The 26,756-nt window shown below is 42.0% G+C and overlaps 3 protein-coding genes across 4 annotated transcripts in view; 2 read left to right on the top strand and 1 right to left on the bottom strand.

Moving 5' to 3' along the window:
* lama4 (laminin, alpha 4) overlaps window positions 1-9,096 on the top strand; it is a 51,658-nt gene extending 42,562 nt beyond the window's left edge. The window contains exons 25-40 of the mRNA XM_085771109.1: window positions 1,275-1,446; window positions 1,614-1,745; window positions 1,839-1,981; window positions 3,440-3,569; window positions 3,760-3,897; window positions 4,219-4,352; window positions 4,784-4,948; window positions 5,497-5,635; window positions 5,727-5,917; window positions 6,035-6,224; window positions 6,334-6,489; window positions 6,781-6,940; window positions 7,392-7,519; window positions 7,630-7,723; window positions 8,272-8,391; window positions 8,485-9,096. Coding sequence (XP_085627235.1) covers window positions 1,275-1,446; window positions 1,614-1,745; window positions 1,839-1,981; window positions 3,440-3,569; window positions 3,760-3,897; window positions 4,219-4,352; window positions 4,784-4,948; window positions 5,497-5,635; window positions 5,727-5,917; window positions 6,035-6,224; window positions 6,334-6,489; window positions 6,781-6,940; window positions 7,392-7,519; window positions 7,630-7,723; window positions 8,272-8,391; window positions 8,485-8,630 — 2,338 coding nt within the window. The 3' untranslated portion in view covers window positions 8,631-9,096. The remainder of the gene's footprint in view (window positions 1-1,274; window positions 1,447-1,613; window positions 1,746-1,838; window positions 1,982-3,439; window positions 3,570-3,759; window positions 3,898-4,218; window positions 4,353-4,783; window positions 4,949-5,496; window positions 5,636-5,726; window positions 5,918-6,034; window positions 6,225-6,333; window positions 6,490-6,780; window positions 6,941-7,391; window positions 7,520-7,629; window positions 7,724-8,271; window positions 8,392-8,484) is intronic.
* A 730-nt stretch (window positions 9,097-9,826) lies between these two features.
* tube1 (tubulin, epsilon 1) lies at window positions 9,827-19,066 on the top strand. Its single transcript, XM_085771758.1, has 12 exons — window positions 9,827-10,043; window positions 10,237-10,310; window positions 11,902-11,954; window positions 12,049-12,106; window positions 12,338-12,453; window positions 13,289-13,410; window positions 13,961-14,148; window positions 14,252-14,424; window positions 15,327-15,467; window positions 17,063-17,203; window positions 17,985-18,159; window positions 18,679-19,066. Exons 1-12 carry the CDS (start codon window positions 10,019-10,021, stop codon window positions 18,835-18,837), a joined length of 1,425 nt encoding a protein of 474 aa, XP_085627884.1. The 5' UTR covers window positions 9,827-10,018; the 3' UTR covers window positions 18,838-19,066.
* A 234-nt stretch (window positions 19,067-19,300) lies between these two features.
* Window positions 19,301-25,295, bottom strand: ccn6 (cellular communication network factor 6). 2 transcript variants are annotated; one of them, XM_085771759.1, is made up of 5 exons: window positions 25,169-25,295; window positions 22,151-22,430; window positions 21,232-21,468; window positions 20,354-20,547; window positions 19,301-19,657 (listed from the first exon to the last, which is right to left on the bottom strand). In XM_085771759.1, the coding sequence occupies exons 1-5, from the start codon at window positions 25,214-25,216 to the stop codon at window positions 19,376-19,378; spliced, it is 1,041 nt and encodes a 346-aa protein (XP_085627885.1). In that variant the 5' UTR covers window positions 25,217-25,295; the 3' UTR covers window positions 19,301-19,375. The 2 variants fall into 2 exon arrangements, with proteins under 2 accessions (XP_085627885.1, XP_085627886.1); XM_085771760.1 differs by having other exon boundaries at window positions 20,354-20,526.
* Window positions 25,296-26,756: the final 1,461 nt, after the last annotated feature.

Here is a 26,756-nt window from a genome sequence, read left to right as displayed (position 1 = left end):
TGAAGCTCACTTCCGCGTTCAAAAAACTGCAATCCCATCGGCTTCCTCTGGGGGCTGGTGTCAGAAGGGAGCATTCTCCATACCCCCATGTTAAAATCGCCGACTTTACATCCTCAGTAAACATGTTAAAAGCCTGGTGTCAGAAAGTTTTTTCGTCTCAATCGATAGTTTCAACCCCCGCACACACTCTGAGGGGGGTGATTTTTTTTTAAACTCTACCGTTTTACTGTTATTAGGTTAAAACTCTGGCCAATTAGGGCGCGGAAACGTTGAATGACAGGTCCGAGCAGCTCCGTGGACAGCTGCTTCGAGGCCAGTGGGCGGGTTCTTGGCCGGCCAATCCAACATGGCGCTGTTCAGGCCGCCATATTTGAGTCACAAAAACGACTCCCCAAAACCAATGGGTGACGTCACGGATGCTACGTCCATTCTTTTTACAGTCTATGGACACCACTAGTGTAGTGAACGTAGCGAACGTGATAACATACGTCACATGTTTACAATTATACCGGTGGAGCGTGCTACTATTTCATTCAGGAAAAATGCCGGCGGTTCCGCTGTTGTGTTGCCTGTTGCGTTGGCTGTGTTTGTTTATCTCAGTCTAAACAATTTTTGTAATTAGTCATGGTTATCATAGATTAGCCGGGCTAACGGTTAGCTACCTGTTTAACTTTAATAACTCAGTGACTCAGTAAACGGTCCATGAAAAAATATTTTCTCCAGCGGATATCTTAGTTACAGCATGACTGAGCTAACTGGAGTAGTTTCATGTTGTGTCCGACAACGGGAGGGTTTTAACAGCTGACGTCCTGATGCTACCGCCGTTAGCTTTGCTGCCGCCGTTAGCTGTCCCTGTCAGCTGCAGCCACTGATGCGACATCGTGATTCCCCCAATAAATACCACACATAGCGACACAAAACACACACACACAGAGAAATAGTAATGTTTCTTCAGGCATTTCAGATTTGTCTAAACGGCGATCGAGCGTGACAACGGGTAATTTCATTTTCCACTTCGTTTTAAGCCCACATCGGACCTCACTAGATTTTGAGGGCTGATTTTAAGGACAAAATCGCACTTCCCCTTGCTCACTAGAGTAATGGGACACCCTGCCCCTACACGTGAACGCGCAAAATATAGGGTTAGGGCAAATATTTAGGGCTAGGGGGAGAATTGGGACAGGCCCAAAGACTTTTGGGGTCTGTGGTAATCCATAAATCTGAAATGGGATGTCTCTGAAATATCTAAACACATTTTCTCCTTTTCATCTCAGGTACAAGTTGGCATTCTCTCAGAGTCGCATTGCCAGCTACTTGTTTGATGGGACAGGATACGCATTAATCAATAATATTGAGAGAAGGGGCAAATTCGGTGTTGTCACCAGATTTGATATTGCAGTTCGGACAGTTGCGAACAATGGAGTCCTTTTCCTCATGGTCAATGCGGTAAGTCTAAAAACTCTGTAATCTTTACACAAGTTTATTTATTCATTAGAAATTAACTATGTTGTAATGTACAGTAGCACATTTCCTTCATATTGTCGATATATAATGAAAAATGATTGAAGTTTGGAAACCTTTCTCACAGAGTTATGCATTTTTTTTCTATACAGGAAAAATTCTTCCTTTTGGAATTAAAGAATGGCTTCCTGCGTCTCATGTACGACTTTGGCTTCAGCAACGGCCCAACAACTTTTGAGAGTGACTCACCAAAGCTGAAAATAAATGACGCGCGCTACCACGAGGTACATCACACAAATAAGTTGGGTAAATTCAGCTCTAACATGTTGATAGAGTCTTGTGTTGCTGAAACTGTTGGTGTTGGTCTGATTGTACAGGTGTCAGTCATCTACCACCAGTCAAAGAAGGTGATCTTACTGGTGGACAAGAGCCATGTTAAATCAATGGAGAATCCAAAAACCACACTGCCTTTCGCAGATATCTACATAGGTGGGGCTCCCTCAGGCATCCTCAGATTCAGGTGAGTTGGTGCCAGGAGTCTAACATTCACTCTCCTTGTAGCTCCGTTTTGGCCTCCATCATCTTCTGTTGACTTGCTGATTGCTAAGTGTCTGTCTGTGGTGGGTGAGTCAGTTTTGGGTGGAAGCAGATGTTTTCCAGAAAAAGACTCAGATAAACATCAACTACTAACCAAATGTCAGACAGGCATACTTAAAGCAGATATCAGTGGCACGGCCGTTTCGGCTAATGCTGTGTTCAAGGCAGGCTTTTGAAACCGTAAGTTACAGCTTCAAGTCACAACTACGACTTGGTAGCGTTCCAGGTAACTCGTAGCTCGTGTTTTTACCGTCCTGTTGTCTGTGAAAGTTCCCTATAACGGCCACTCGTAACTTCCGACCCGTGAACTCGTACCAGATCGAACTGGTATGACTTCACAGGAAGGAAAAACACAAAGTACGAGTTTCCTTGAACGCACCATGAGTTAGCAGCCCCCGCCCTTGTCAGGCATCAATTGGTCCTCGTGCTACGTCACCACATTCACGCGCATCCCTTGGCTGCACACACAGCCCTTCATGCTGTTCTCTCCCCTCATTGGATAACACTTGTATCCCACAAGGAAAATTTTCTCCTCGGGTTACAGCAGAGCAGAGTGACGGAGAGACTCGTGTTTAGGCTGAAATACTTCATGTAAGTGATTGCTGACGGAAAATAGGACTATTTAGGACTTATATTAACAAAAACATTCCACTGATATCTGCTTTAAGTTGAAGATAATTCATTTATTTGAATAGGACCATGCAATTTCTATAGCTTCAAAACAACATGAAACTTGTGTGTTGCACAAAATGTTTGTTGCTTTTGGTAATTTTTAACCTGTCCCTGGTTGGGCTTTGAATTAAAACAGTCACTAGCAAAAACACCACAAAACATACAACATAATTGATCCTCTACATATCCAATAATTAGCTAAAGATGAGCAGATGATTCCAAAAAGAGACAATGTCAGCACAGCAAACACACAAATAGTCATACAGTAGGACAACAATGAATAGCTACAATTAGCTAGAAATGGGTGTTTAGCAGCACTTCACCTTTGTCGTAAATGAATTTGTATCTGAAAGTTGATTTGGTTCCACTTGATTGTGTTCCAGAGTTTACAGCCATTTTTGGTAGAAAGCTGATTATCCAAATTTAGACCCACAATGTTGACAAACTTAGGGACTACCTAGATGTTCACTTTTCTGGCTGCTGGAAGTGTATAAAGGCAACTCCTTACTTGCATGAGCTTTGTAAGGTGTAAGCCTGTAATGTTTCCCAAAGGACTTTTTTGTTTTTTTCACCTCATTATGACTTAAGAAGCCAAAAAAGTCTGTCAATTCACCATGCCATGTTTGCAAAATGATTTTAAGTATACATGACAGTCTAAATTTGGTGTGTGGAGATGAGTATACATATGTGTGTGTGTTCGTCACCACAGGAAAGAGCTGTCTGAGGTTGTTGGCCTGAAAGGCTGTGTGAAAGGTTTCCAGTTCCAGAAGAAAGACTTCAACCTGCTAGAAGAGCCGGGCACCATTGGCATCAGTAGCGGCTGCCCTGAGGAGTCATTTGTAAGTCCCAAATCAATAATCTCACAAGTCAAATAGGCGTCTGCACATACAAACTTTTACCCTCAACTTTAAAGTTTAACAGTTTTCATACTGTATGAGTCAGCTGAGGTGTTAATTACTGTAATGTATGAGCTGAATGCTGAGTAGAAGTTGATGATGATGAATGTGAGATGTGTGTTTATTGTCACAGATGTCCCGTAAAGCATATTTCACTGGAGAGGGCTACCTGGGATCCACAGCAAAGATATCACCCTTTGACAGCTTTGAGGGAGGACTCAACTTTAGGACATTACAGCCCAGTGGACTTCTGTTCTACCACAACGAAGAGGTACACACACAAACACGCATAAAATACGCATTGTCTGTTTAAAAATCTATTAATCTGGTTTAGATGATTAGTTTTTAGTGACGTGTCTGTTTGTTTGAATAGTATAACCAAGAACAGGTCTTTTTTGGACCCCATTTCACACTTTTATATTGCACCACACATGTGAAAAATAAAACTATGAACTGCTGTAGAGTGACATGAACGCTCAGACTTAAAACATAAAAAACAAACTGTATCAAGATATAACTTTTTGGGTATGATATAATAACTTACAACCATATTCGAATAACAAAAATTTCATTTCATTGTCTCTTCCTTCAGTCTGATGAGTTCAGTATCTCCCTGGAGAACGGAGCAGTTGTGCTGAATTGCAGGGGCACAAGAGTCAAATCACACAAGAAACAATACAACGATGGAAGGACACACTTCTTGATGGCCTCGGTCAACAATCAGAAGTAAGTATTTCACCTCTCAGCTGCAGTATCCTGTTTACAGCCTGTTGTCATGCACCTGGGTTTGGTGTCTCCACATCCTGTTTCCTCTCAGTTACACAAACATGAAACACACAATACTCCACCTTGGCACCATGGCAATGTTCCTATGCTTTGAGAATATGTATGGAGTAGCATATCCTCTACTGAAATAATTAACTTTTTTTCTGTTTATATGGACATACATATTTTGCCCATGCAAATGTACTGTATGTGCTTATACTATGTCACCAACACTCTTGATATATTAACTCATATATTACATTCCTGTATGGGAGGTAAAGGGAAGTTGGGGTGATGTATACAGTAATTAGATAATTACTGTATGAAAGCAGCTACACTGGTGGACAAAGTGTCAGAATGTACTGAGTGAGTGTTTGAACTGTTCATCTCAGGTATTCCTTGTTGGTGGATGACAAAGACAAGCAGGAGAAGAAACGTCCTTCATCGGCCACAAGATCCTCATCAGATGCTGCAGTGAAAGCCTTCTACTACGGAGGCTCTCCCAGCAGCAGCTTCAAGAACTTCACAGGCTGCATCAGCTACGCCTACATCAACAGGTACATCACTGCTGCTGAGTGGATGCAGCAGCTTAGAGCATGACTGGACACAACTTGCTTGTTCAGATCCCTCAGCGTCACAGGAGTTTCTATTGAGACATGATAATGTCTTAAAGGGATAGTTCAAAATTTGGGGGCAAATTGGCCCATTGCCATAATCCCTATACAGTATTCTTAGGAGTAGGTTCGTTACCTTTAATTGTCGGTGTAAGATGTTTTTAGAATGGCAGAGCAGAGCCGCAAGCTGCTCAGAGCTAAGCTATGGAGGCTAATGGGATTTCTTGGTTTCCCTCATCAAACTCATCAAATACACAATCCAACAACTCCACAACGCTGTCGTGGACAAGTTGTGACCTGCACATTCACCACGCTATGAGATAATAATGGAACATTATGAGACAGAGTTGTTTTCGAGGTAAATTCATGCAAAACCGCTGATGCGCGTTCCCATCGGGGCAGTTTTTCGGCAAGCAGTCTCTGCATTTGCCTAGAAAACAACTCAAGTATCCCTTTAAGATCTTGCTCTCACTCCCTCTGTGTTTCTGTAGACAAGACCGTGACATTGAGCCAGAGGACTTCCAGCGGTACACAGAGAAGGTACAGATGTCCCTGCAGGACTGTCCAGTCCAGCGCCCCCCTGCTGCTCTGCTCTCAAGGCACAGAGCCAAAAATGGCCACTCACAGAAGGTAAGAACAAAAGCATGGATCTACAGTATAGCTTTTCCTTTGGTTGAGTCATTTGGGCCATACTGACATATTGGAATAAACACTCTCAAAGGTCACCAGGGATAAGTCCAGCCTTCCTCTAGGCCTGATGGAACTGAAGAGCGACGAGGAGCCATCAGAGCTGGAGGTAGAGCCCTGCTACCTCTCCTCCACTCCCAGAGCATCTCAACAAGCCTTCCACTATGGCGGCATCGCTAACAGCAGGCAGCAGTACTCAGATCTCCCAGACTCCTTCTCTGAGAGGTACTGTACATCTAACACCAGACCATAAGTAACCTCAAGGTCACATCTGTTGAAAAGCTCAATGTGCACATAGTCTGTCATCAGCACACATGACTAAATGCACCTTCCATCTGTCAGGTCCCACTTCTCTTTGTCCCTGAAGACCCATTCACCCTTTGGTGCCATCTTTTATGTATCTGATGTCCAAGAGGACAATTTCATGGCTCTCTTCCTGGCCCACGGAAAACTGGTGTACACCTTCAACGTAGCAGACCAGAGAGTCAAAATCAGGAGTGAGAAGAAATACAATGACGGAGCATGGCACAATGTAAGTTCATGAACTGTTTCGATCCGTCCACACAGAATGTAGCATAGGTGCATGTTTTAAATACGTGTCAACATGTACGGTGACGACCCTGTGTCATCTCCTCCTGAAGGTTATTTTTATACGTGATGGGAGTGTGGGCCGTTTAATAATTGACGGACTCAGAGTGATGGAGGACAGAGTTCAGGGAGGCAACATCTCCTGGAACGTCACCAGTCCCCTGTATGTTGGAGGAGTTCCTCCTGGGAGAGCTCAGAAGAATATTCAGGTATGGGTTTAAGTTTCTTTGGGTTTGAAGTTTTAACATTAAACACATCCATTTGATTATTCCGCTAAGATCTGTAGCACCCAATAGAACAGTGACATTACAAATCACTATATTTATAAACCTTAGCTGGAATCTATCTATCTATCTATCTATCTATCTATCTATCTATCTATCTATCTATCTATCTATCTATCTATCTATCTATCTATGAATGATACTTTCCAACACTGTTGTGTGTCACTACAGTTGGTCCCTTATATACAAACTTATATTTCCTTGTGTTCCTCTTAGATAAACTCTGCTTACAGCTTTACCGGCTGTTTAAAGAACCTTCAGCTGGATGGACAGTGGCTGTCCTCTGTGACAGAGACATATGGGGTCACTCCTTGCTACGAGGGAGTCTCTGAGCCGGGAACATACTTCGCAGAGGAAGGAGGATACATCGTGCTTGGTAAATTCCTTTTACATTTTTTTAAGGAACACTAAAGGCAGAGTTTTTCCACCAGTTACATCCGAAACCAAGTTTGTAATAGTGTTGATTTTGTGCAGTGTACCTCCCAATGAGTAACACCACATTTGTTCTGGCAGTATCCAAAACTATTTGGAAACTCAGCATCTGTTTTATTACACAGCTCATAAAATTTTCTTTTGGAAAAGTCACAAGTCCCTCTGGTCTTTCACCATCTCATGTGCAGGAGTGAGTGAGGCTGAACAAGAGAACATGAAACCCTTCGAGGATAGGGTGTTAAAATGAAGGCCCTGAGGAACTTAAGAAGTACAGCTGCAGCTGTTGAACAAATCAATTCATTTCATTTTATGCACTAAACACAGAGTTTGAGTCCAGAATAGATAAAGTACCCAACAATTCATCTCATCTTCTTTGGTCTGCTCCCCTCCCTCAGATGAATCTTTCGACCTGGGGCTGAAGTTTGAGCTGGTGATGGAGGTGCGCCCTCGTGTGGCTTCTGGGGTGCTAATGCATGTGCGCTCAGCACAGGGCTTCATCACCATGTACACTTATCAAGGAGCAGTGAGTCATTTGCACAGAAGACTACACACATTTTGGTCAACTAATGTTCAACAAACTGAAATGTACCTGCAGTTCAGAAGCATGGCGACAGTTTCTCATTGTATTTTCAGGTGGTGGTACTTGTAAGTGACGGGGCCCATGAGTTCTTCACCAAAGTGTCTCCAAGACATGGTCTGTGTGCCGGCAACTGGCACCGAATCACTGGTGAGAATTTTCTTTGTGACTCTCAAAAGTCATGAAAAAAAACCCACAAGACTATAGCTTCTTAAAACTTTGCTCACTTCTGCTACCGTTCTCAGTGTAAAGTCATGTTAGTGATGAGGGAAAAACCGAGACAGCATTTACTTTTACTCTGACACTTTATTATGAATTGATTCATTTTTTTCATTATAATTGTTATAATACATAACATAAAATTCAACATATTTTAACATCAGAGTACAAAGATGTGCAGTATCTATGGAATACTATGATGAATACTTTTACTTGTGTACAATGTAATAATACTTCCAATAGTGCTTTTACCAGTTACTTGAAATAATTTTTTCATAATGTGGCATTGCTGCTTTTCTTGAGTAAAGTTATAATCTGAAAACATTTTCCACCTCTGGAGTAATGATATAATTACAAGAGTCAAAGCAGAGTCACAATGCTTTGGTCTCAGTATAGAAACAGTCAGTCTTTAGCACATAATCAGAGATTGACGTGGGCTTTTGGGCTAAACCGTTTCATCCTGTCCTGCATGATCTCAGTGATCCGAGACGCCAATGTTGTCCAGCTGAATGTGGGCTCTGAGGTCAACCATGTGGTGGGGCCGCTCAACACCAGCTCCATAGATGGTAGAAAGCCAGTGTTCATCGGCGGAGCTCCAGGTATGTCCAAGCACAACTTCCTCAGGTTTTCTCCTCTGCTGCAAACTTAGTACTGTACTAATCGCGTATCATAATGCTCTTTCTCCTTTTCAGATCTTTTCCTGCCACAGAACATTCCCACCAGAAAGGCCTACGTGGGCTGTATGAGGAACATGACCATCAATAACAGCCAAGTGAGCTTCAGCAAAGCTCTTCTTGTCAGTGGAGCTGTCAGCGTTGGAACCTGCCCAGCAGCATAACACCTCTGTCAACATCACTTTCCCCAATACAGCACTGACCAAACACATTAAAAAAAAAAGTATCTTTCTGTTAAACATAGCCATGAAGAGAAGTGTTGTCATTTGTTTCACTGTGTCAGAGTTTTGTCTTTCTTTCTGTCTTTTTAATTTGTTGTTGTTGTTTTTTTTATTGTGTAAGATGAACTTGCCCCGAACATGACCAAATCGTCCAAATTTGCATATGGAAAAAAAAGACCTGAGACGAAACCACTGAATCTGTCATTTGTAAAACAATGTGAAGATATGTTAAGTATAGGACTTACAGCTATTTCTACATTGTGAAAGACACACTTCATGTTAATGCATTTTATGGTCCATCTCCCCATTTTATTATCTTAATGGCACATTTTTTGTACAAGCTCATGCTCCAACTCTTTTTTACAGTTTTATTTCTGATAAAATAAATAAATACTGTACATTCATATCAGTTTGACTTGTTTCAGGTGTATTTTCAAATTATAAGACGTGTGACCCTTCTGCAATATTTTATAAAATAAATACCTAGGGACCACATAGGCTACTGTGTTTTGTAAATAAACTAAATCAAAAATGTGTGAACTGTACTGATGGTATGGTAAGCTTACTTGGAAAAAGTTAAGTGGTTCATTGTATTGTATTCCTGTTGTAAATTTACTGCCACTCAAGACAAATATGGAAACACTGCCCTCTATGGCGTATGAAGTGGATTTTCTGAGCCAAAGAGTGGAGGATGAGTGAGAATATCAACTTGCTTTTTCCAGTTTTGTCATGACAAAGTCAGGATTCCATGTCTTGGGTAGATGATAATCAGTGAGTGTCAATTAGGCCTATCGTTTATTTAAAAATTGACATGCTCAATAGTTGCTGTTATCTTATAGGTTAAACTTTGACCATACCTTATAAAACTGTATCGTAAAGTCTATAAAGATCTGTGACTCCTTTGTCAGTGAATGGCTCCCTTTCTACAAGATCTCCTCCCACTCTGTGACTATTTGTCTGAAAAGTAAAAAGACATAATAAAATAAAATAAAATAAAAATCGCAGTAAACTTGAATACATGAATCTAAATAATAGAAAATAAACGATATGATGGAGAAATTATACATTAAAATGTTTGTCAATCTGTTATTAACCGATTGGATGAAACCGACTACATAACGTAACTTAACGCCGTTTCCAAGGGAAACGTCATCAGCACTCGACCAAACACAGCTGAAGCGCGGGCAATATAATACATCCATGAGCGCGGGTCTGCAGAAGCTTTCAAAATGTTTATCGAAAATCCACTGTAATGGACAGTTGAGGACAAATTTTAACACCAAGTATGATTTAGGTCGGTACGACGGAAGCGTCTTTGTGTCGCTGCCGCCATGACACAGTCAGTTGTTGTCCAGGGTGAGTACAGTTAGCTTAGTTAGACAGTTTGTCGTGTAGCTTCTTCAGCCAGAAAGTGAACTGTAACCTGTGGCTCATGTCTTTGTTGAGATTGTTTAGCCCATAGACATATAGTTTAGCCTACATGGATCATTTAACTCGCAGAATATTCGCTTTCTGGGCGTTAACTGAACTTTCCTCTCGTGTCCTCCAGTCGGACAGTGTGGCAACCAGGTCGGCTGCAGGTTCTGGGATCTGGCTTTGCGAGAACATGCACATGTTAATAAAGTAAGTGTTCATCCAGTCATCATACAATGACAGCACTTTACTTAACAAGGTGGACGGTACACCTTTTTAAACACATTAACGTTACAACTGCCCATGTTGTTGTATTTGATCAGACTGGTGATAGCTTGACAATAACAGACCATCTCACAGAAGTAATGTTTTCACCCACTGATGGGCTTTTCTGGTTCGTGCATCAACTAGTAGTAGGACATATTATTGACAGTTATTGCTTACCAGTACACACTAGCCTCTGTCTTCAGCTGTCCTCACTCATGTATTCCCCTCACATACAGTACATACATTATTAAATTATGGTACTCATTAATAAACTGTAATAGTTCATTAGAAAAATGAAAAAGCAAAAGTTTGAAGACTTTTAGGTTTTCTTTAACCATGCAATAGGCATACAGTACAGTATATGATCACTCAAACCTTAAATATATGGCCGGAGTCATAAAAATGGTATTTTGATATCTTAAAGGTGTACAGAAAAGAAAATTGAATTTGAGCCCACTCTGGGTCATAAAATTAGTGTAATAACTCATCTATCAGACGTTGTAGGCCAAACTTTGTGCAAAATTCTATTTTTGAGTAAATCCGTGATGAAAGTGTGTATTTTAGTGTAGTTTTTTTTTTCGTATTGGATAATGCAGGCGCACGGATTATACGTCAGCCTGTACACGATTCACTAGCCACTGATATTGGATCCGTAATCCGTCATTCAAACGTCTGAGACACGCACACACACACGGAGCTCGGGCTCGCCCCAAACTTTGAATATCCCGCCCGCTCGATAACGACCAATCAAATTCGTTTTCCTTACTCGGGTAAACTCGTGTTGCAGCTCGTGACAACTCGGCGCGACAAACGGGACAAACGGCCATTTCTGTACACCTTTAAATATTTATTATATCACACAATCAACTGGAATGTCACCCACTGTTGATTTTTCACCTTGTGAAAATAAAAGTTTGAAACAATATGACTGAATGACTCATCAACCTTTTTAAAATTATTTTATGGGGATTTGGGGGGATTAGGTATTTACTTTTGTTCGCTCCAGCTTCTCAAATGTGAGAGTTTTTCCCTATTCTCTGTATTATTGTGAATTAAATATATTTGTGTTTTCCAATGAAAACACAATTTGAAGTTCTAGCCTAACTGTGGGTCTCAAGTAATTATGCAGTAAAATACGTTTTTCACTGTTTTCTGAAATTTTGTAGACTAAACAATTGTTCGTTTACAATTTCTTGTTTAAAAATCTGTTTAAACCTCGAAATAGCCTAGTTTACTACAGCATGTGTCCTACTTTTCTGCTTTTTGCCTGCGTTCCTGTTGCTAGTCATTTTTATTAAATTTATAATAATACATTTGTACATGCCAAAATGATGGTTGAGTGGGAACATAAACACATTGCGACCGCAAAATATGATGGGTTGGAAGGATGACCACAGCTATGTATATAAAACCCATGTTGTAACAAACCTGTATTATCCTAAAAGGGAAGCCCTTTGCCCCATCTCATCCTATAAAAACAGTCACCCAGCACAATGTCTAAGGGCTTTCCTAACATCCTATTTTTCTTCCACAGAAAGGATTGTATGATGAGGCTCTCAGTAGCTTTTTCCGGAATGTGGACTCAAGGTAATCACAACAGTTTTTCTTATCCAATAAATGCTGCATGGGTTGAGATATGTTGTCCAAAAGTGTACCTTTAATATCGGTTGTGCTTTTCCAGGAAAGGTGACGGGAGAGCCTGTGGTGTGGGAGGGAGGATCCAACATCTGAAGGCCAGAGTAAGTTCTGCTGATAACCAGAAAACACAAACTATGTATTTTGACATGGTTGCCAGCTTATTTTAGAGTCAGGGTCAAGTTCAGGATCTGGGGTTGTGTAATTAATGCTCTGGCATCCATTGGTTAAGGTTACAAAGAGGAGTAGTGGAATGTCGACGGCGGTCACAGGCATGTGCTGAGCGTTTGGTGATGAAGTACATGTGCCAGCCTTCAACTCATTTGAATCCACAGGCGGTGCTGGTGGACATGGAGGAGGGCGTGGTCAACCAGATCCTGCAGGGCCCGTTACGCGAAGTGTTCGACAGCGCTCAGCTTCTTACGGACGTGTCGGGTTCAGGCAACAACTGGTGAGAGACGGCCTAGCTGCAGGATGTCGCCCCACAACCTCACGTGGCCCAGAGCAACTGCTCCATACCATCATTTTTAACATGTGTGTTTTTTTTAAATCATTTATACGTGCAGTTGCATCACACAGGATTGCTATGATGTGGTGGTCAGGGAAAGGGACATGTTTGCTCCTTCTGACGGCCACCACATGTTAAGATTTTCAAAATTACAAGGATAAAACAGAAAAACAAAGGCGCAGTGGTTGTGGTAAAGCATCCTCAGCAATTGGCTGTCTTTATCCAATTTTACTTTTCTCAGGCTCATATATTGTTCTTGAAAGAGCTTGAACAGATATTCCCTCCATCCTTTTATTCTGAAGTTTATTAAACATTTCATTAAACATTGAAAGTCATACATTACTCTGTCTGTGCTGCCACCAGCTTTGTTTGCAAGTGCAAGTCTTTCGATCACCAGTTAAGATAAAGCTGAGCATGTGCACACACAAGCAAACCACACATCAACTCAAATTAAAAAATGTTTAGTCTCCATTTTTCATGAACAATATTTGCAACTTTAAACTCTTAACAACTTTTAAACCTGAGTCTCTTTAGTCTTCATGTTGAAATTCTTTCTCACATGTTGAGTGTTTATTTATGAGGATTCTCTACATTCAGGTTGCATTTGACCCACCACTTGAATAACTAAATTTATATGTAATAATTTTTATTATATATGAACAGTAACATACCTTTATCTTAAGCCCTGTTCTGGCTCTAACCCATGACACAGAATAATATTGTGTTGTTTAATACATGAGCATTGCAGCAACGTGCTTTGACACTGTCTCTTCAACAGGGCGGTGGGACACATGACGTACGGCTCAGTCTACCGGGAGCAGATAGTGGAGAAACTTAGGAGGGCAGCAGAGCACTGTGACTGTCTGCAGTGCTTTTTTCTCATTCACTCTATGGGAGGAGGTAAGGCACAACACTGTTGGACCAAAATGTTTGCATGAAAGTTCCCTCACTGGAGTCTAACCTCTATTCATTCATTTTACACTAATTTGGATGCTAATGCTTCAGAGGAGTTTGCACACTGAACCTCTAAATCTAGTTTCTGTATATAGTATTAGTGATGTAAGACACTGGTTCTTCTTCTACATTAAATTATTCCATAGCTGGAATGGGGAAACCAAAATGTCCACATTTATTGTGGCCCATTAGTTTCTTGTTGCTTTGGTCTGATTTAAAGTTAAAATATGTTTTAAAAAAAAGAAAGATCCAATGCAGTGTGTCACTGCTTAAAGTTGAACTTTTCCTCCCTTCACTGTTGTCACAGCTATAATTTCCCATCTTTCCCATGTACATGCACACATAAAAAGCTCTCGGGTTACCTGTACACATAGCATGAGAATCAGGTTTCTCTAATCCGTGACCGTGGTTGTGGGAACGGGATTCCATGTGAAATAAATCAGGTCACTGCTGAAAGCTTCTTCCTTTAGTGGTAAATGTTCTGAATGAATTTGAGGTACTGGTTCGGGGCTGGGGACCAGAGTGCTGAGCCTGCTGGAGGAGGAGTTCCCCGAGGTGTGTCGAATCGTCACCTCCATCTATCCGTCGGCCGAGGACGATGTCATCACCTCTCCTTACAACAGCGTCCTGGCCATGAGAGAGCTGACTGAGCACGCTGACTGCGTCTTACCTGTGGAAAACCAGGTCTGTGTGTTATTTGTGATTCAAGCTCCCACCCTGTGTCCGATGTGCGCACACATGTAAACCATCAATAACTCTTTGCACCCCCTCATGTCTCCTCCTGCAGTCACTGCTCGACATTGTGAGCAAGATTCAACATATGTCTCATGGAGGAAAGCCGGGGCAGGTGATCAGGAGAGACAGCACTGTCATCTCTGGACAGGGCGGCGTCTGTGGAGCCGAGAAGCCCTTCGATGCCATGAATAACATTGTGGCTAACCTGTTGCTCAACATTACCAGGTATAGTATCACTGTGTGTGTTTTCATATCATAATGTTTACATACTGCTTATATGTTATGTTCAAGCTGTCTTTATGACAAAATAAGCTATTTCTATTCTTTTTTTCTCTTGCGAAATCACAATTAAACCAAAAGAATCAAACCTGCAGTTAAAATACACGAGTAAATGGTGTAAATAGAGGCAGTGGTGAAGTTAAAATCTCCCCATCTCTAGTTAAATCAGGTCGATGACAAATGAAGAAAAAAGTCAACATCAAGCGTCTTAGAAAGCTGACATCCACCGGCCTACAGGGCAACTTCATTGCTGCTTGTCAAAGTCTGTGATGTCTGTTAATGAAGGAAATATTTATGACAGTGTGTAGCGTTTTACAGTATGATGAAGGTGGAGATAATCTCACAGCTGAATTCAAAATCTCCCATTAGATTCAGTTTGGTAAAGATCTGGTGGCAGCAACACAACATTCAGTGAGAACTCTAAAGCATTTATTTATCTATTAGTATCTATTGGTGATGTTTCAGGTTTTTAATGTCTGATATTTTTTTTTTTTTATTTAACCTCAAACTTGTCTGAGTGTTGAAGGCAGGAAACCAAGAGGAGGTGATTCTACTGTAGTTTCTTTGTCTGGGAATCCTGTTAATTGTTGGAAAGACACTTTGTAGAGTTGGTTCCCACAATGTCACTGTGGAGTCGACAAATACAAGCTCTGTCACTCTACAAGTGTTTAATGTGTTTTACAAGGATACATATCATGTATTTTGGTGAGAAACAGTGAATGTAAACAGAAAGTTTGTATATTACTTTACTAATACATTTATTGTTTGTACACAAGCCTTATCAATTAGATTGTCAGAGTTGCTGAGGTGTCACCTTTAGTTTTCTGCGTTCTTCTCCTCTGTCACAGCTCGGCGCGTTTTGAGGGCTCTCTCAACATGGATCTGAATGAGATTGCCATGAACCTGGTGCCGTTCCCCCGTCTGCACTACCTGGTGCCCAGCCTCACTCCTCTCTACACGCTGACAGATGTCAGCCTCCACACCAGAAGGTCTGCTGCATGGCCGTCAAAGCTACTGCTATTTTTTACCTCACAGTTTGTTTCGACCCCCGCAAAGCTCCGGGTATTAGCTCAAGCTCACATGAACTCCACCGTCCGTTCACACTTGAGTGTAGTGATGACAGAAGCCCTGCAGTGATGAGCTTACTGAAAAGTTCACTGTTATTTGAACTGTCGTTTTGAAACGTAAGGAAACAGAACTCAGGGTTCCTACACAAGTATGGAAAGTATGGCAATGTATAGAATTTGATTTTATACATTTCCAGGTCTGGAAAAGTATGTAAAATGGAAACTATTGTATGGAAATATATTTCTTATCTGGGTTTGGTCTTTTCTGACGTTATTTGGGTTAATTATATTGTATACCCTATTGTACATACAATCTCCTGGAAATTATTTGGTGACATAATGGCATACAAATTCAGAATAATGAAAACAAATGATTAATTGCATGATTTATTTAAATGTTATTTCCTCAAATGTCACAAATTATTTGAATATTTTTACTGAGAAGTCTGGAAATTAGGGTCTGGAAAAAGTATGGAATTTTTAAATTTCAAATGTGTAGGAACCCTGAGAACTGGTCACGTGGAACAAAGACTCTTTTAAAAAATCCTGGAGGAAACACTGATCCTCCACGGCTTACTTTTGACTTGCAAGCATCACAAAGAGCGTGTTTTGGGTTGTCCTGGCACACAGTGACATAAGTCCAAATCAGCCACATGTTTTCTTCCTGAGTTTCCTGCTAGTTTTTAGCTTTGCTGCTGTTTTGCTCTGGGCAAGTTGAGCTATACGCACCGCACATGCAGGTCAGTTTGATCGGCCGAAAACCGGAAATTACGACAGTGACCGGCTGGTCACCGATTGGGGCCGATTGGATATAAAACCGGCTTTTTTAATCGGCGGCCGATTGATCGGTGCATCTCTAACAAGGATGTTATTTTATATTTTCATCAAAACATTTTTAATCAGGAGGCATAAAACATTTTTAATCAGGAGGCATAAAACTCACAACACACCACAAAGCCCAGCTTTCACTTTCTCAACTGAGGCAGTGGCAGCTTCAAGTTTAGTGCTGCAGGCCTGCGACAGGAAAAACACCATCTGACCCAGCCCCCCAACCACCAGCCTCCTCCTCCTCCTCCTCCTCCTCCTCCTCCACAACAACAACTGCCATGAAAGTGGCCTTGTGTGGGCCATGGAGACCTAATTCTGCCCCAGTCCGGCACCTCATTGGTCAAAAAGAGCGGTGGCTGTGCTCGGCAACCCCCAAGAGCTGAATGTATGTGACTGTATGAATGCAGAGCAGGGTGTTGCTTAAAAATATCTTGCCTTCTCAGCAGAACCACCCTGAATAAATACAGTATAAGGTTAAAATGTTGCTTTCTCAAACATTGCACCACTTGGCTGCCAGTCGAACCAAAGAGTACCTCAAATCTCTGCAAACCATTTCACTTATTGCAGCCAGGCAATAGAGACATTGTGCCCAGGAGGTGATCATCTGTCTGTTTAAATGTAATAGCTGAAAAGAGTTCTTTAACACTGTATATAATATTTTTAACTCCTCTTCTCACTGTACCTTCTAGACTGGATCAGATGTTCAGTGACGCCTTCAGTAAAGACCACCAGCTGATCCGAGCCGACCCGAAGCGCAGCCTCTACCTGGCCTGTGCCCTCATGGTCAGGGGCAACGTTCAAGTGTCTGACCTGCGCAGGAACATCGAAAGGTCAGAGCACCGTCCTCCACTCGGCCTCCTCCTTACTGAAAGAGACAACGAAAACCAGTAGGGCACCCACACTGATGTGACCTTCACCCCACAGTCTCTCAGATAGTACCCCCATTCAGCTGTGGCAGCAGTGATTCATGACTAGTTCATTCAGCAGCCATCGCTCCTCAGCTCCTCCTGCAGACCTTGTTTTCCTGTGGCATGTTGTCAAGAGAAACTGAAACAGAAGCTGGTATGAGAGCACATATTTATGCGTGACCATGGTTTAGAAGAGGAGGGAGGGAGGAAGGGAGGGAAATCACAATCACAACAACACTTTCAATCACTGGACATGTGTTTTGAACATCTTATGCCCTTGGTCGTGTTGCTCCTTTTTCACAAAACAGAAAATAACCCAACCGTGTATGGTGTTAATTCTGTGTGCTGGAGAGCTTGCTGACACACGAAACTGCCAAACATCAGCAGTGGTACCAAGTTTGATTGTCTGCTTCTCTGTCTTGTCACTAGAAACTCAAGTTTGCAGAGTCAGTTGGACACAAGAGAAGAACTCACTTAGAGCTCAATTTGTTAATCTGTGATTGCCCTTTTTCACTATTTATTTATATTCCATTTACTTAGTTATTCATTATTTGATTTAAGACATAATCAACAGATGAACCAATGATGAAACAACCAATAGTTGCAGTTAAGCTGATTTAACCATAACTCCATTACATTTGCCCATCACTGAAACGTGTCTGAGCTTCTTCACCCTCTGTACTTCCCGTGTCTCCGGTTCCAGACTGAGGCCGTCTCTGCCCTTCGTCTCGTGGAACCAGGAGGGCTGGAAGACGGGCCTGTGTTCAGTGCCTCCGGTGGGTCACTCCCACTCCTTGCTGGCCCTGGCCAACAACACCTGTGTGAAGCCCACATTCATGGAGCTGAGAGAGCGTTTCACCAAGCTTTACAGGAAGAAGGTGCAACTCCATGTTTTTAGGCCATATGCAGCACAGCTGGTCAGCCCCTAACCCACAACCGCCTAAAGAATAGTGAACATGTGTAACTTAAACTTCACTCTGAATATATGTGACCGTTTTCTGTCTCAGTCTTGAGCCCTGTCTCTGTGAGACATGTTATCAGACTGAAGACGTACTGCAGCTGTCTTATAACTTCATGATGAATATTTTCCATATGGTTGCAAATGGCAATTATTATTTATAACCATCAGATCTGACATCTTTACATTTAAGTTGCTGGAACCAGATAATAGATTTGTGATTGAAGCAGTTTTTTTTCTTTAGTTTTGCTAATGTCAGAAATAGGGAGTAAATTATAGTGTAAAAACACATAATCGAAAAAAAGAAAAGAAAGTAGGATATATATTCCCACTGTAGCTACTGCCACTACAATAGACATAATCACATCTTAAAAGCTTTAAGATGCTGCCATCTGATTTCCAACTGTAATTATAAATTCTTCATTGTTTTTTGGTGAAGGCTCACCTACACCACTTCCTGCATGTGGAGGGGATGGAGCAGAGCTGCTTCTCGGAGGCCGTCGCCTCCCTCAGCTCACTGATTGATGAATATCATCAACTGGACGCCACCAAGGCCAGACTCACACGTGACGCACCCAGGCTCAGCATCTGCAGATGAAGGTCCACTCTGTTGTAAATCTGTATAACTTATTGTTTTTGTTTTTTTTGTCTTGTCTGCCTCTTTTCAAAAACAACTTCACACAACCAGATTTGTTGTATATATATTTATATGTTCTAAACCTGATTAAAATGTTCCCTGTCTGAAAAAGTAAACAACAACAGCATGTTGAAAGATTCAAAGAGTCTAACTCGATCTCTTTTGCCATTTTCGGCTCCCTGACCATAATATTATGAGGTACAGTCAAATCTGCTATTACAGATACTACACTGGCCACAGTCCATGTTATTGCACATACTTGTCCTGAAGACAGGGTTCGTAACAGGTTCTATTGCAGCTAACAGTCTTTTCCTTCATCCATGATCCCAGCCATTCTTCCTTATGAAATGAGGTTTTGTAGTTTCAGTTTGCGGTTGTGTCTTCAGCTTCCTTGGGGCACATCACCACTGCTGAGGAGAACTTGACCAAAGTCCTCAGTCCACCACAGCAGGGTCCCACCCTGTGTCCGTGTCTCTCGGCTCCTCAGGCTTCGGCTCCGTTAAAGTAACCGCAGGTCAGAGAACATGTCGCCTGGTTTGGTGCATTTCCTCTGGCACACACACGACGTTATCCACTGCATCTTCCACTGCGTGTTGGAGCCTCCTTTGCAAGTGAAGTTGACCTTGATCATGCTGGACTTGTTGGGGACGCAGCAGCGCTTGTCTGTGCAGACACCGCAGTACGTGGGCTTGAACTTTTTGGTGCTGGTGCAGCCGGACAGCGTCAGCTTCTCTGCTTTCTTTGCCTGGAACTTAGGCCGGCACGTCTTTCCCTTAAGCACCTGGAGGTAAAAAACAAAAACAAAAATGGCAGTTAGAACTTTTTGAAATGTTTTTTTATGTTTTAATTTATCCATATCATACATACACATACACAAAAACATACCCTCTCATATGTGCATATACTGATTAATACAAGAATAATAAATGATGTTACTAATCATCAAATCAATAATAACAGTAATAATGACATAACACAAGTATCAAGAGAGTAATGGAACGAAAAAATAAAATAAGTAAATAACTAAATAATATATTATTATAATAAAAACACCAACAACCACAACACAAAAAAATAAAATAAAATATAATATATACATGTATATCGATTAGAAAATTATTAAAAGAGAAAACAAAAAAAGAAAGGAAAAAAAAACAACAGAAAAAGAAAACACACTCATACTCATACGCACACCCACACCTACACACGCTCACACACAAAAAGAGTACACAATACAGAGTTCCTTTGAATGTGTATTTATGTTGTAGGTCTCTGCAGCTCTCATTTACAGGGAGTCATAGATTAAACTCCATACCTGCAAGAAGATTTTCTCTGTCTTGTTCTCCTCCTTTATCGTCCTTTCCATGTTCAAATAATATTTCATCAAGTTTATCCAGTGTGAAATAATAGGGGCTTCTTTTTACTTTGACTTTTAGATATGTAATGTCAATTCATAAAATTGACTTTAACTTATCACCTTAATACTCCTGAGCACGCTCTTATCACATGGTCGCAGCAGGCACAGGCGACGGTCCTTCCTCATCTCACATTTGCTGTTGTCATTGTTGACGCGTACTGAGATCCCCAGGCCGCAGGTCTTGGAGCAGGGACTCCAGGGTGTGGTCTGGATCAGACAGTTCTTCTTCCAGGCTAAAGGAGGATCCCTGTAAGCTTTCATTATTACAGTTAAAGGGCATTGTGTCAACAACACCCTACACAAGAACGAGCCAGTCTTCCACCACTCCTCCAAAACATAGATCAGAATCAACCGAACACCAAATGATTCACTGAGGGGATTCATTTCCTGCTACTGGTGAATATAAGATTGAAAAAAACTTTAAATGATTTAGCTCTAAATGTTTCCAGTGACACTACATACAGTACATCACTGGACCCAGATCATTGCTAAATCAGTGAAATAGCTTTTTAAATATCATCCAAGGTGAGGCGCCGTCTCCCGAATCTGGTGGCCCTTTGCTGCATGTCATTCCCCCTCTCTCTGCCTCCCCATTTCCTGTCCTGTCTCTCTCAACTATCCTATCAATTAATCAAAAAAAATCATCTAAGGTTTCAGATTCCTTGTGCTCTCAAATCCTTAATCAAATGTTGAGCTATGTTTTTCTACAGTGACACATTAAATGAGTGTTTCCAAAGAGTTCCACGCACAGCAAACACCAAAATGAAGCATTTCATGCTTTTAACAAAAAGCAAGTTGTCCCCTCTCCTGTGTAGACCAGGAACCATCAATCTTTCTGTAAGGAAGTGTAACCACAGTCCCAGCTCACCCCTCCATCTCTCGTCACACTGCCTCCCCTTCTCATCCAACCTCCACAGGTTTACTGTATAAACACACACCTGACATGTAGGTAGTGTCCTGCTGGTGTTTCTTGGGGCTCTGAGCGCTGCGGAGGCCAGCTGGCATGTTGCCCATCTGTGGGGAAGTGCTTGAGAGAGCCGCAGGCTTCTGGATGAAAGCAGGGGTGCAGCCAATGGCTCCGGCAATACACGTACACTTATAGAGGGGGCTGGGCTGGAACGCCTCTCCGTTCTCATAGTGGGCCCCATTCAGATCGCAGCCCACTGCCATCATGTCTGAAAGAATAAAGGAGACATCTCAGGGATCTGCTGCTCTGGTGATGCCATGTGAATCTCAAGATGAATGTTCATGTTGCCTCAAACTTTAAAACATGTTACAAAATGGGTCCAATCTTGATTAGTCATAAACTGGTGTTTTATCACTAGCACTGCAACAGTTGATCCTCATTTGACCTCAACATGTTCCAAATTAGTTTAGATGTAGGTTTATTTATCAAGTAAATGGCATTATAATGTGACATTTTTGAGATTCACATCCACAGAGACAGACTTTCAGTACAGTGCTGCTTTCAGTCTGAACACCAGTGTCACCAGTGACTGTTAATGAAGATGTTTTACTGTTTACAGGCAATAAATCACAACAGCTTTGGAGGGCTGCACAAAAGTGATGAATACTGTATGTCTTGCATGGAAAAACAAATGTCCATACACGTACGTAAAGATAGAGGGGTTACGCAGCCAGAAAGTAAACCAGACAACATCATTTTCAAGGTCCAGTTATTCCAGGTTAGGGTTTAAACTGTGCCTCTGTTGTACTGTGACTTTAATCAGTATATTAGGCTCAGTGTAAACCTTCTGACCAAACTGAATTTAGAGATTAAGTTTAAAACAGAAACTGTGTAGCACCCCTGTTACTTTGACACACTGAGTAATAGTGGAAAAGATGTGAGTCACCCACATGCACACACTCCGACCTCATATCTGGGCTGGTCTGCTGAGAAGTCACAGTACATGCCCTTGTGCGGGTCGCACACGTCCCTCTCGTTGCACGGCTCTCCCATCTGCCTGGCGCAGCTCTTGCAGCAGCCGCAGCCGTCCAGGACGGCACTGACGCCTGGGGCGCAGTGAGCTCTCTGCGGACACTTACAGGGCCACTGGCAGAACTGTCGCCTCTCAGCCACAGACTGCCCCCCCCGAGGGGCCCGCTGCTGCCCATTGTTCTGAGCCCTGCTCAGGCACTGGGGGAGGAAAGGAACAGACACACTGATTGGTTCAAAGTTAACACATTTGCAATTAATTTTCGCTTGTGTTGATGCTATTTACAAATAAAGTTCTGTTTCAAATGTTTGGCAAGGTGAAAATGAGCAGAATTTCAAATGGTGGTGTGTTGTAAGTGTTCTAACATTGAGGATACCACACTTATTGGGTGGACAACAACATCACGTTCCCAGCCCGATAATCACCGACATCCCTCACTGACTGACTGACTGATGGTACTTTTTCTACCATTTCTCAGTGTGTGAGTCCTGGTCTACCAAGTCACTCTGGTTTCTGAGCTGCTGAGGAACTGCAGGAAGGACAAAGAGAGGAGCACCCCCCCCCCCCAAAAAAATGGAGGTGAGACTCTGGGTTAACTACTGTCATTACATGTAGCAACATTATTTAAGGAAACGGAGGAACAACTAAACATAAGACACACTGAGAGGCAAAAAAGGAACTGTGGTCCCTGATAGTTCACCTGGTTCGCTTAGGGTTTAGTTTTTGTCCTGGCTGCCCTAAATCCAGTCTTGTCTCACAAATGAAGGCAAAAGCCTGAAATAATTTAAAAAGAAATCTTATCTGTCTCCTGTGTTTCAAGATAAAGAGCCATGGTCGTAGCTCAGTCTTTGTCTTTAATTCATCTGTGTGGAGATTATGACTGTTTGGTGACAGTGGCACAGATAAAATCAGGAGGTCTGGACACTAGGTTTTTACTCGGTCAGCTCACTGTGAGACAGTTGCTCACCATCAGTTACCTATAGATAATGAGAAAGCATTAAAAAAAATCACAACAATAGTAATCATTAGTTAAATTAATTTGTTGTGTATTTTCCCTCTATTTTTACCATAACTGTAGAAAAGAGCAAGGTGACTAGGTGAACTGGTATTTGGCATGGCCATAGTATCATTGGTTTGTTATTCATAACAATGTTATTCATTCAAGTGCCATTATTATACATTTTTCATCCTTTAATTATCATGGTTGTCATTAATAGTGGTTTATCACCACTCTTCTAGTTTGGACTTGGTCAGTGCGAAGGCTGTAGGTATGCACACTTTGTGAAATGTTGACGGTGAGGATGACTACTTTACATTATGCTATAGCAGACTCTGGTCAGGTCAACATTTGGGTGCAGTACAGAGTACCTGGAAAGCCCAGGGCCTCTGATACCGGCCTCACCAATAGGCAGATTGGTGTGATGCACCCACAGAGATCAACTATTAAGATTTTCAAAGAATTCAGCTTCCCCACATGTGAGCCTCCTAGGATAAGAAGTACAGCATGTGTTGCTAGAAACCCACTCTGATGGAGCAGACTGTCGTCAGCTTATGACAGCAGTCACCTGTCACCTGTCACCAGCCCAGCATGGTGCTGTTAAACCAGAAACACTGGAACTACACCTTAATCTTATATAGTGTATCTGAGGTAGTAGACATGCTAACTAGCTGCCAACAGCTGTGGATGCTGCCCTCAGGGCTGCACTGCCTTTAGCAAAGTGTCAGACGGAGGCTCCAACCCGTCTGAGAGGAGACAGACCCAGTTCAGACGTCTGCACACTGACTAGCAGCTCACAGAGTTTAAGTAGCTAATCTGAATTTTCACCGTGTTTAACCAACTTCATTTTGCTTTGTTTTTATACACTTAATATTTCAATTTAGCATTTTTCTTCAAAAGAGCATTGTATTGCAACAATAAAATGAATATTTCCAGTATATTAGCATTTATCTCTCATTATATCTCCAGAGAGTGAAGACAAACAGTTGCATTCATGTGACGAGATGTCATAACATCAAATTTGCACATGTACTGTGAGTAATTTCAAAAGGCATTTTCACATTTTGCGTTATTTCCTCCAGTAGATCACACAAATATAGTGATGTGTATGTCTATGGAATCTGTAGAATTTGCTGTGTACGTTAAGTTTCCAGACATTCTCCAAAAAAATTTTGAACGGGCCTAAAAATGCGTTAATGATCACACACCCACAGCTAGAATATTAGCATTACTTATTTCAGTGCTTTTATGAGGTGTGTAAGGAATGATGTGACCCATGTGTTAATCTAGTTGTGGACATTTACATCTTTATTTCTCATATTTTTCATCCTCTGCTGAAAAGTCAAAATGGAAAAACAATGTAAAGCCCAATCAGTCACTGTAGTGTTCTGTAGCTGAGTCGAGTGACATCCATGTATAAATCAAAAGATACAGTATTAAGTCTGTTATGAAGTGAAAATGAATTCCAATAGTTTTCAGTGCTGCGGTGTCTCTAATAGTTTTAGTTGTTGCTGTTTTGTTGAGATGCAGATCACTCGTGTTTCAGTTCTCCGGCTGCTGAGTGCTTCCAAGGGTCACCGAAGGTTAAGCCAAAAATCTGAAGCCTGTCTGCCAGGTTTACTGAATAAGCTCATTTCATGGTGTGAAAACGGGTCCACTAGAGCTTTAGATATAATGACCTCAGACTTTACTCCTCTTTCGCCAGCAGTAAAAATAAAAAGGCAACATTAAAACCCACTCAGTACACTTAAAAACATTCCACAAGCTTTAAGAGTTTAGTATTGGCAAATTCCTTCAAGATTTAAATAGCTGGTGCTCTACTTCTGAAAACATCCGAGCTACAGCACGTATGGCAGGTGTTCAGTGCCACAGAGTGTTGTCTTATCACAAAGCCCAGTCCGTCTATAGCGTGAGAATAGATGCAAATAATTCTCTTCTTACCTGTTGGGCGAGGATGAGCAGGAGGGAGCGACAGAGAAGCGATAGCATCTTTCAAGTGAGAGGGTCTGTGTGAGCTCCAGGAGAGAGCAGGGGAGCGAGGGAGCAGGAAGGTGGGATAGAGGGAAAGGGAGAGAGGAATGGTGGAGGGTGGTGGTGGTGGTGGGGGGGGGGGGGGGGGGGGGGGGGGGGGGGGTGAGATTGGGGAGAGCTGACCTGTCAGGGAAAGGGGACAAAGCGCCCCTCTGTCTCCTCTCCAAACACACCTTTCCCCGCCTTACTGATCCAGAGGGGAAATATTTGTCTTCATAACTGCTGGGCCGCTCCAAGGCCCTTCAAACCCTGCCCACTTGTTTATTCTTAGTTTGCAGGACTCTGCTCACATTTAATCTGGGTGAAACTGACGGATCAGTACACCGCGTATGACAGCCGGCTACGCGCCACTTAGTAAAGTACATTACAAGGAAGCGTGTCCGGTTCCATTATTTACCGGACAGACGGTGAATTCATGAGTAGTGAAATTCTCACCGGTCGCTCGGTGTTGTTTGCTTAATGTGTTGCAGAAGCTGTGTGTGCCCTCTTAATGTGGAGTGATGTATTTGAGTTCACATTCCACTATTATTTACACTGAGTAAAGAGGGTCCTCTGAGAGCCGGCCCTCCCCCTCCATTCATGTGAGGCCGACGCCCCTTTGAGATCAGATGGAGAGACCAAAACACAAGCTGCCTGTTGGTACAGTAATGCTTCTTTAACCGATGATAATGTACTAGATGTAGAGCATACAGTAGAACTGAGCGCTGTTACTATGAAATATTTTCCGTCTGCAGAGACTAATTAGAGCGTGAGGATTTAAGAAAAAGTGTTGCTCCAAGTTTAATTCCTCCCAGCCAGTAGGCTAAGTGTTGCACTCACACTCACCCGCTCTCGCTCCAACCTTCAATTGTACTGGTTGCCAGGTACGCCTCTAGGGAGTGGCTAGTAGCTAAAGCTATAAGCTAACGCTAACCGTATATTTAACGAGCAGCAGCTCCGTTGTTGACAGTGGACTGGTAACACATATGAATCATTTCATGCAGATGCTCCCAACGTAACCAGATGTAATATTTATATATTTTGGACCTGTCAAAATTTATAAAACAATTATTTGTGTACTATAAAAAATATTCTGTAGAAATTAATACTTTTATTCTGCACCCCTTTAGACTTTTCCTTTTTCCACCTCTTTTTCTGAAATTATTTTCTATTTTTCTGAAATATTAGAACCAAGATAGGGAGAAAACCAACATTTGTCTCTCTGTCATGTTACTCGTGATGTTTTCATCATGAAAATCAGGTCTTACCTGACTCAGGTCTTCCGGGCTATTATTATCTCTCACCTTAAAGTGCAACACTTCTGACGGGCCTCCCTTCACACACAGTAAAAGCCTTACACATGGTCCAAAGTGCAGCAGCCCATCTGGTCTCTGATGAGACCAAAAGGCCAGACTGTTGTGGTCTATTGTTCCCTGACGGTGGAAAAGGTCACTGAACAGACGTCTCTCAGTGTTGAAGACTTGTCTCTTCTGACCTCTAACTTCCTAATAACTTCACT

This window comes from Trachurus japonicus, chromosome 24 (assembly GCF_045865225.1).
Source record: "Trachurus japonicus isolate A0001 chromosome 24, Traja_1.0".
Taxonomy (NCBI): Eukaryota; Metazoa; Chordata; class Actinopteri; order Carangiformes; family Carangidae; genus Trachurus; species Trachurus japonicus.
Note: the sequence above shows the minus strand (reverse complement) of the source record. Positions and strands in the feature narration are given on the sequence as shown.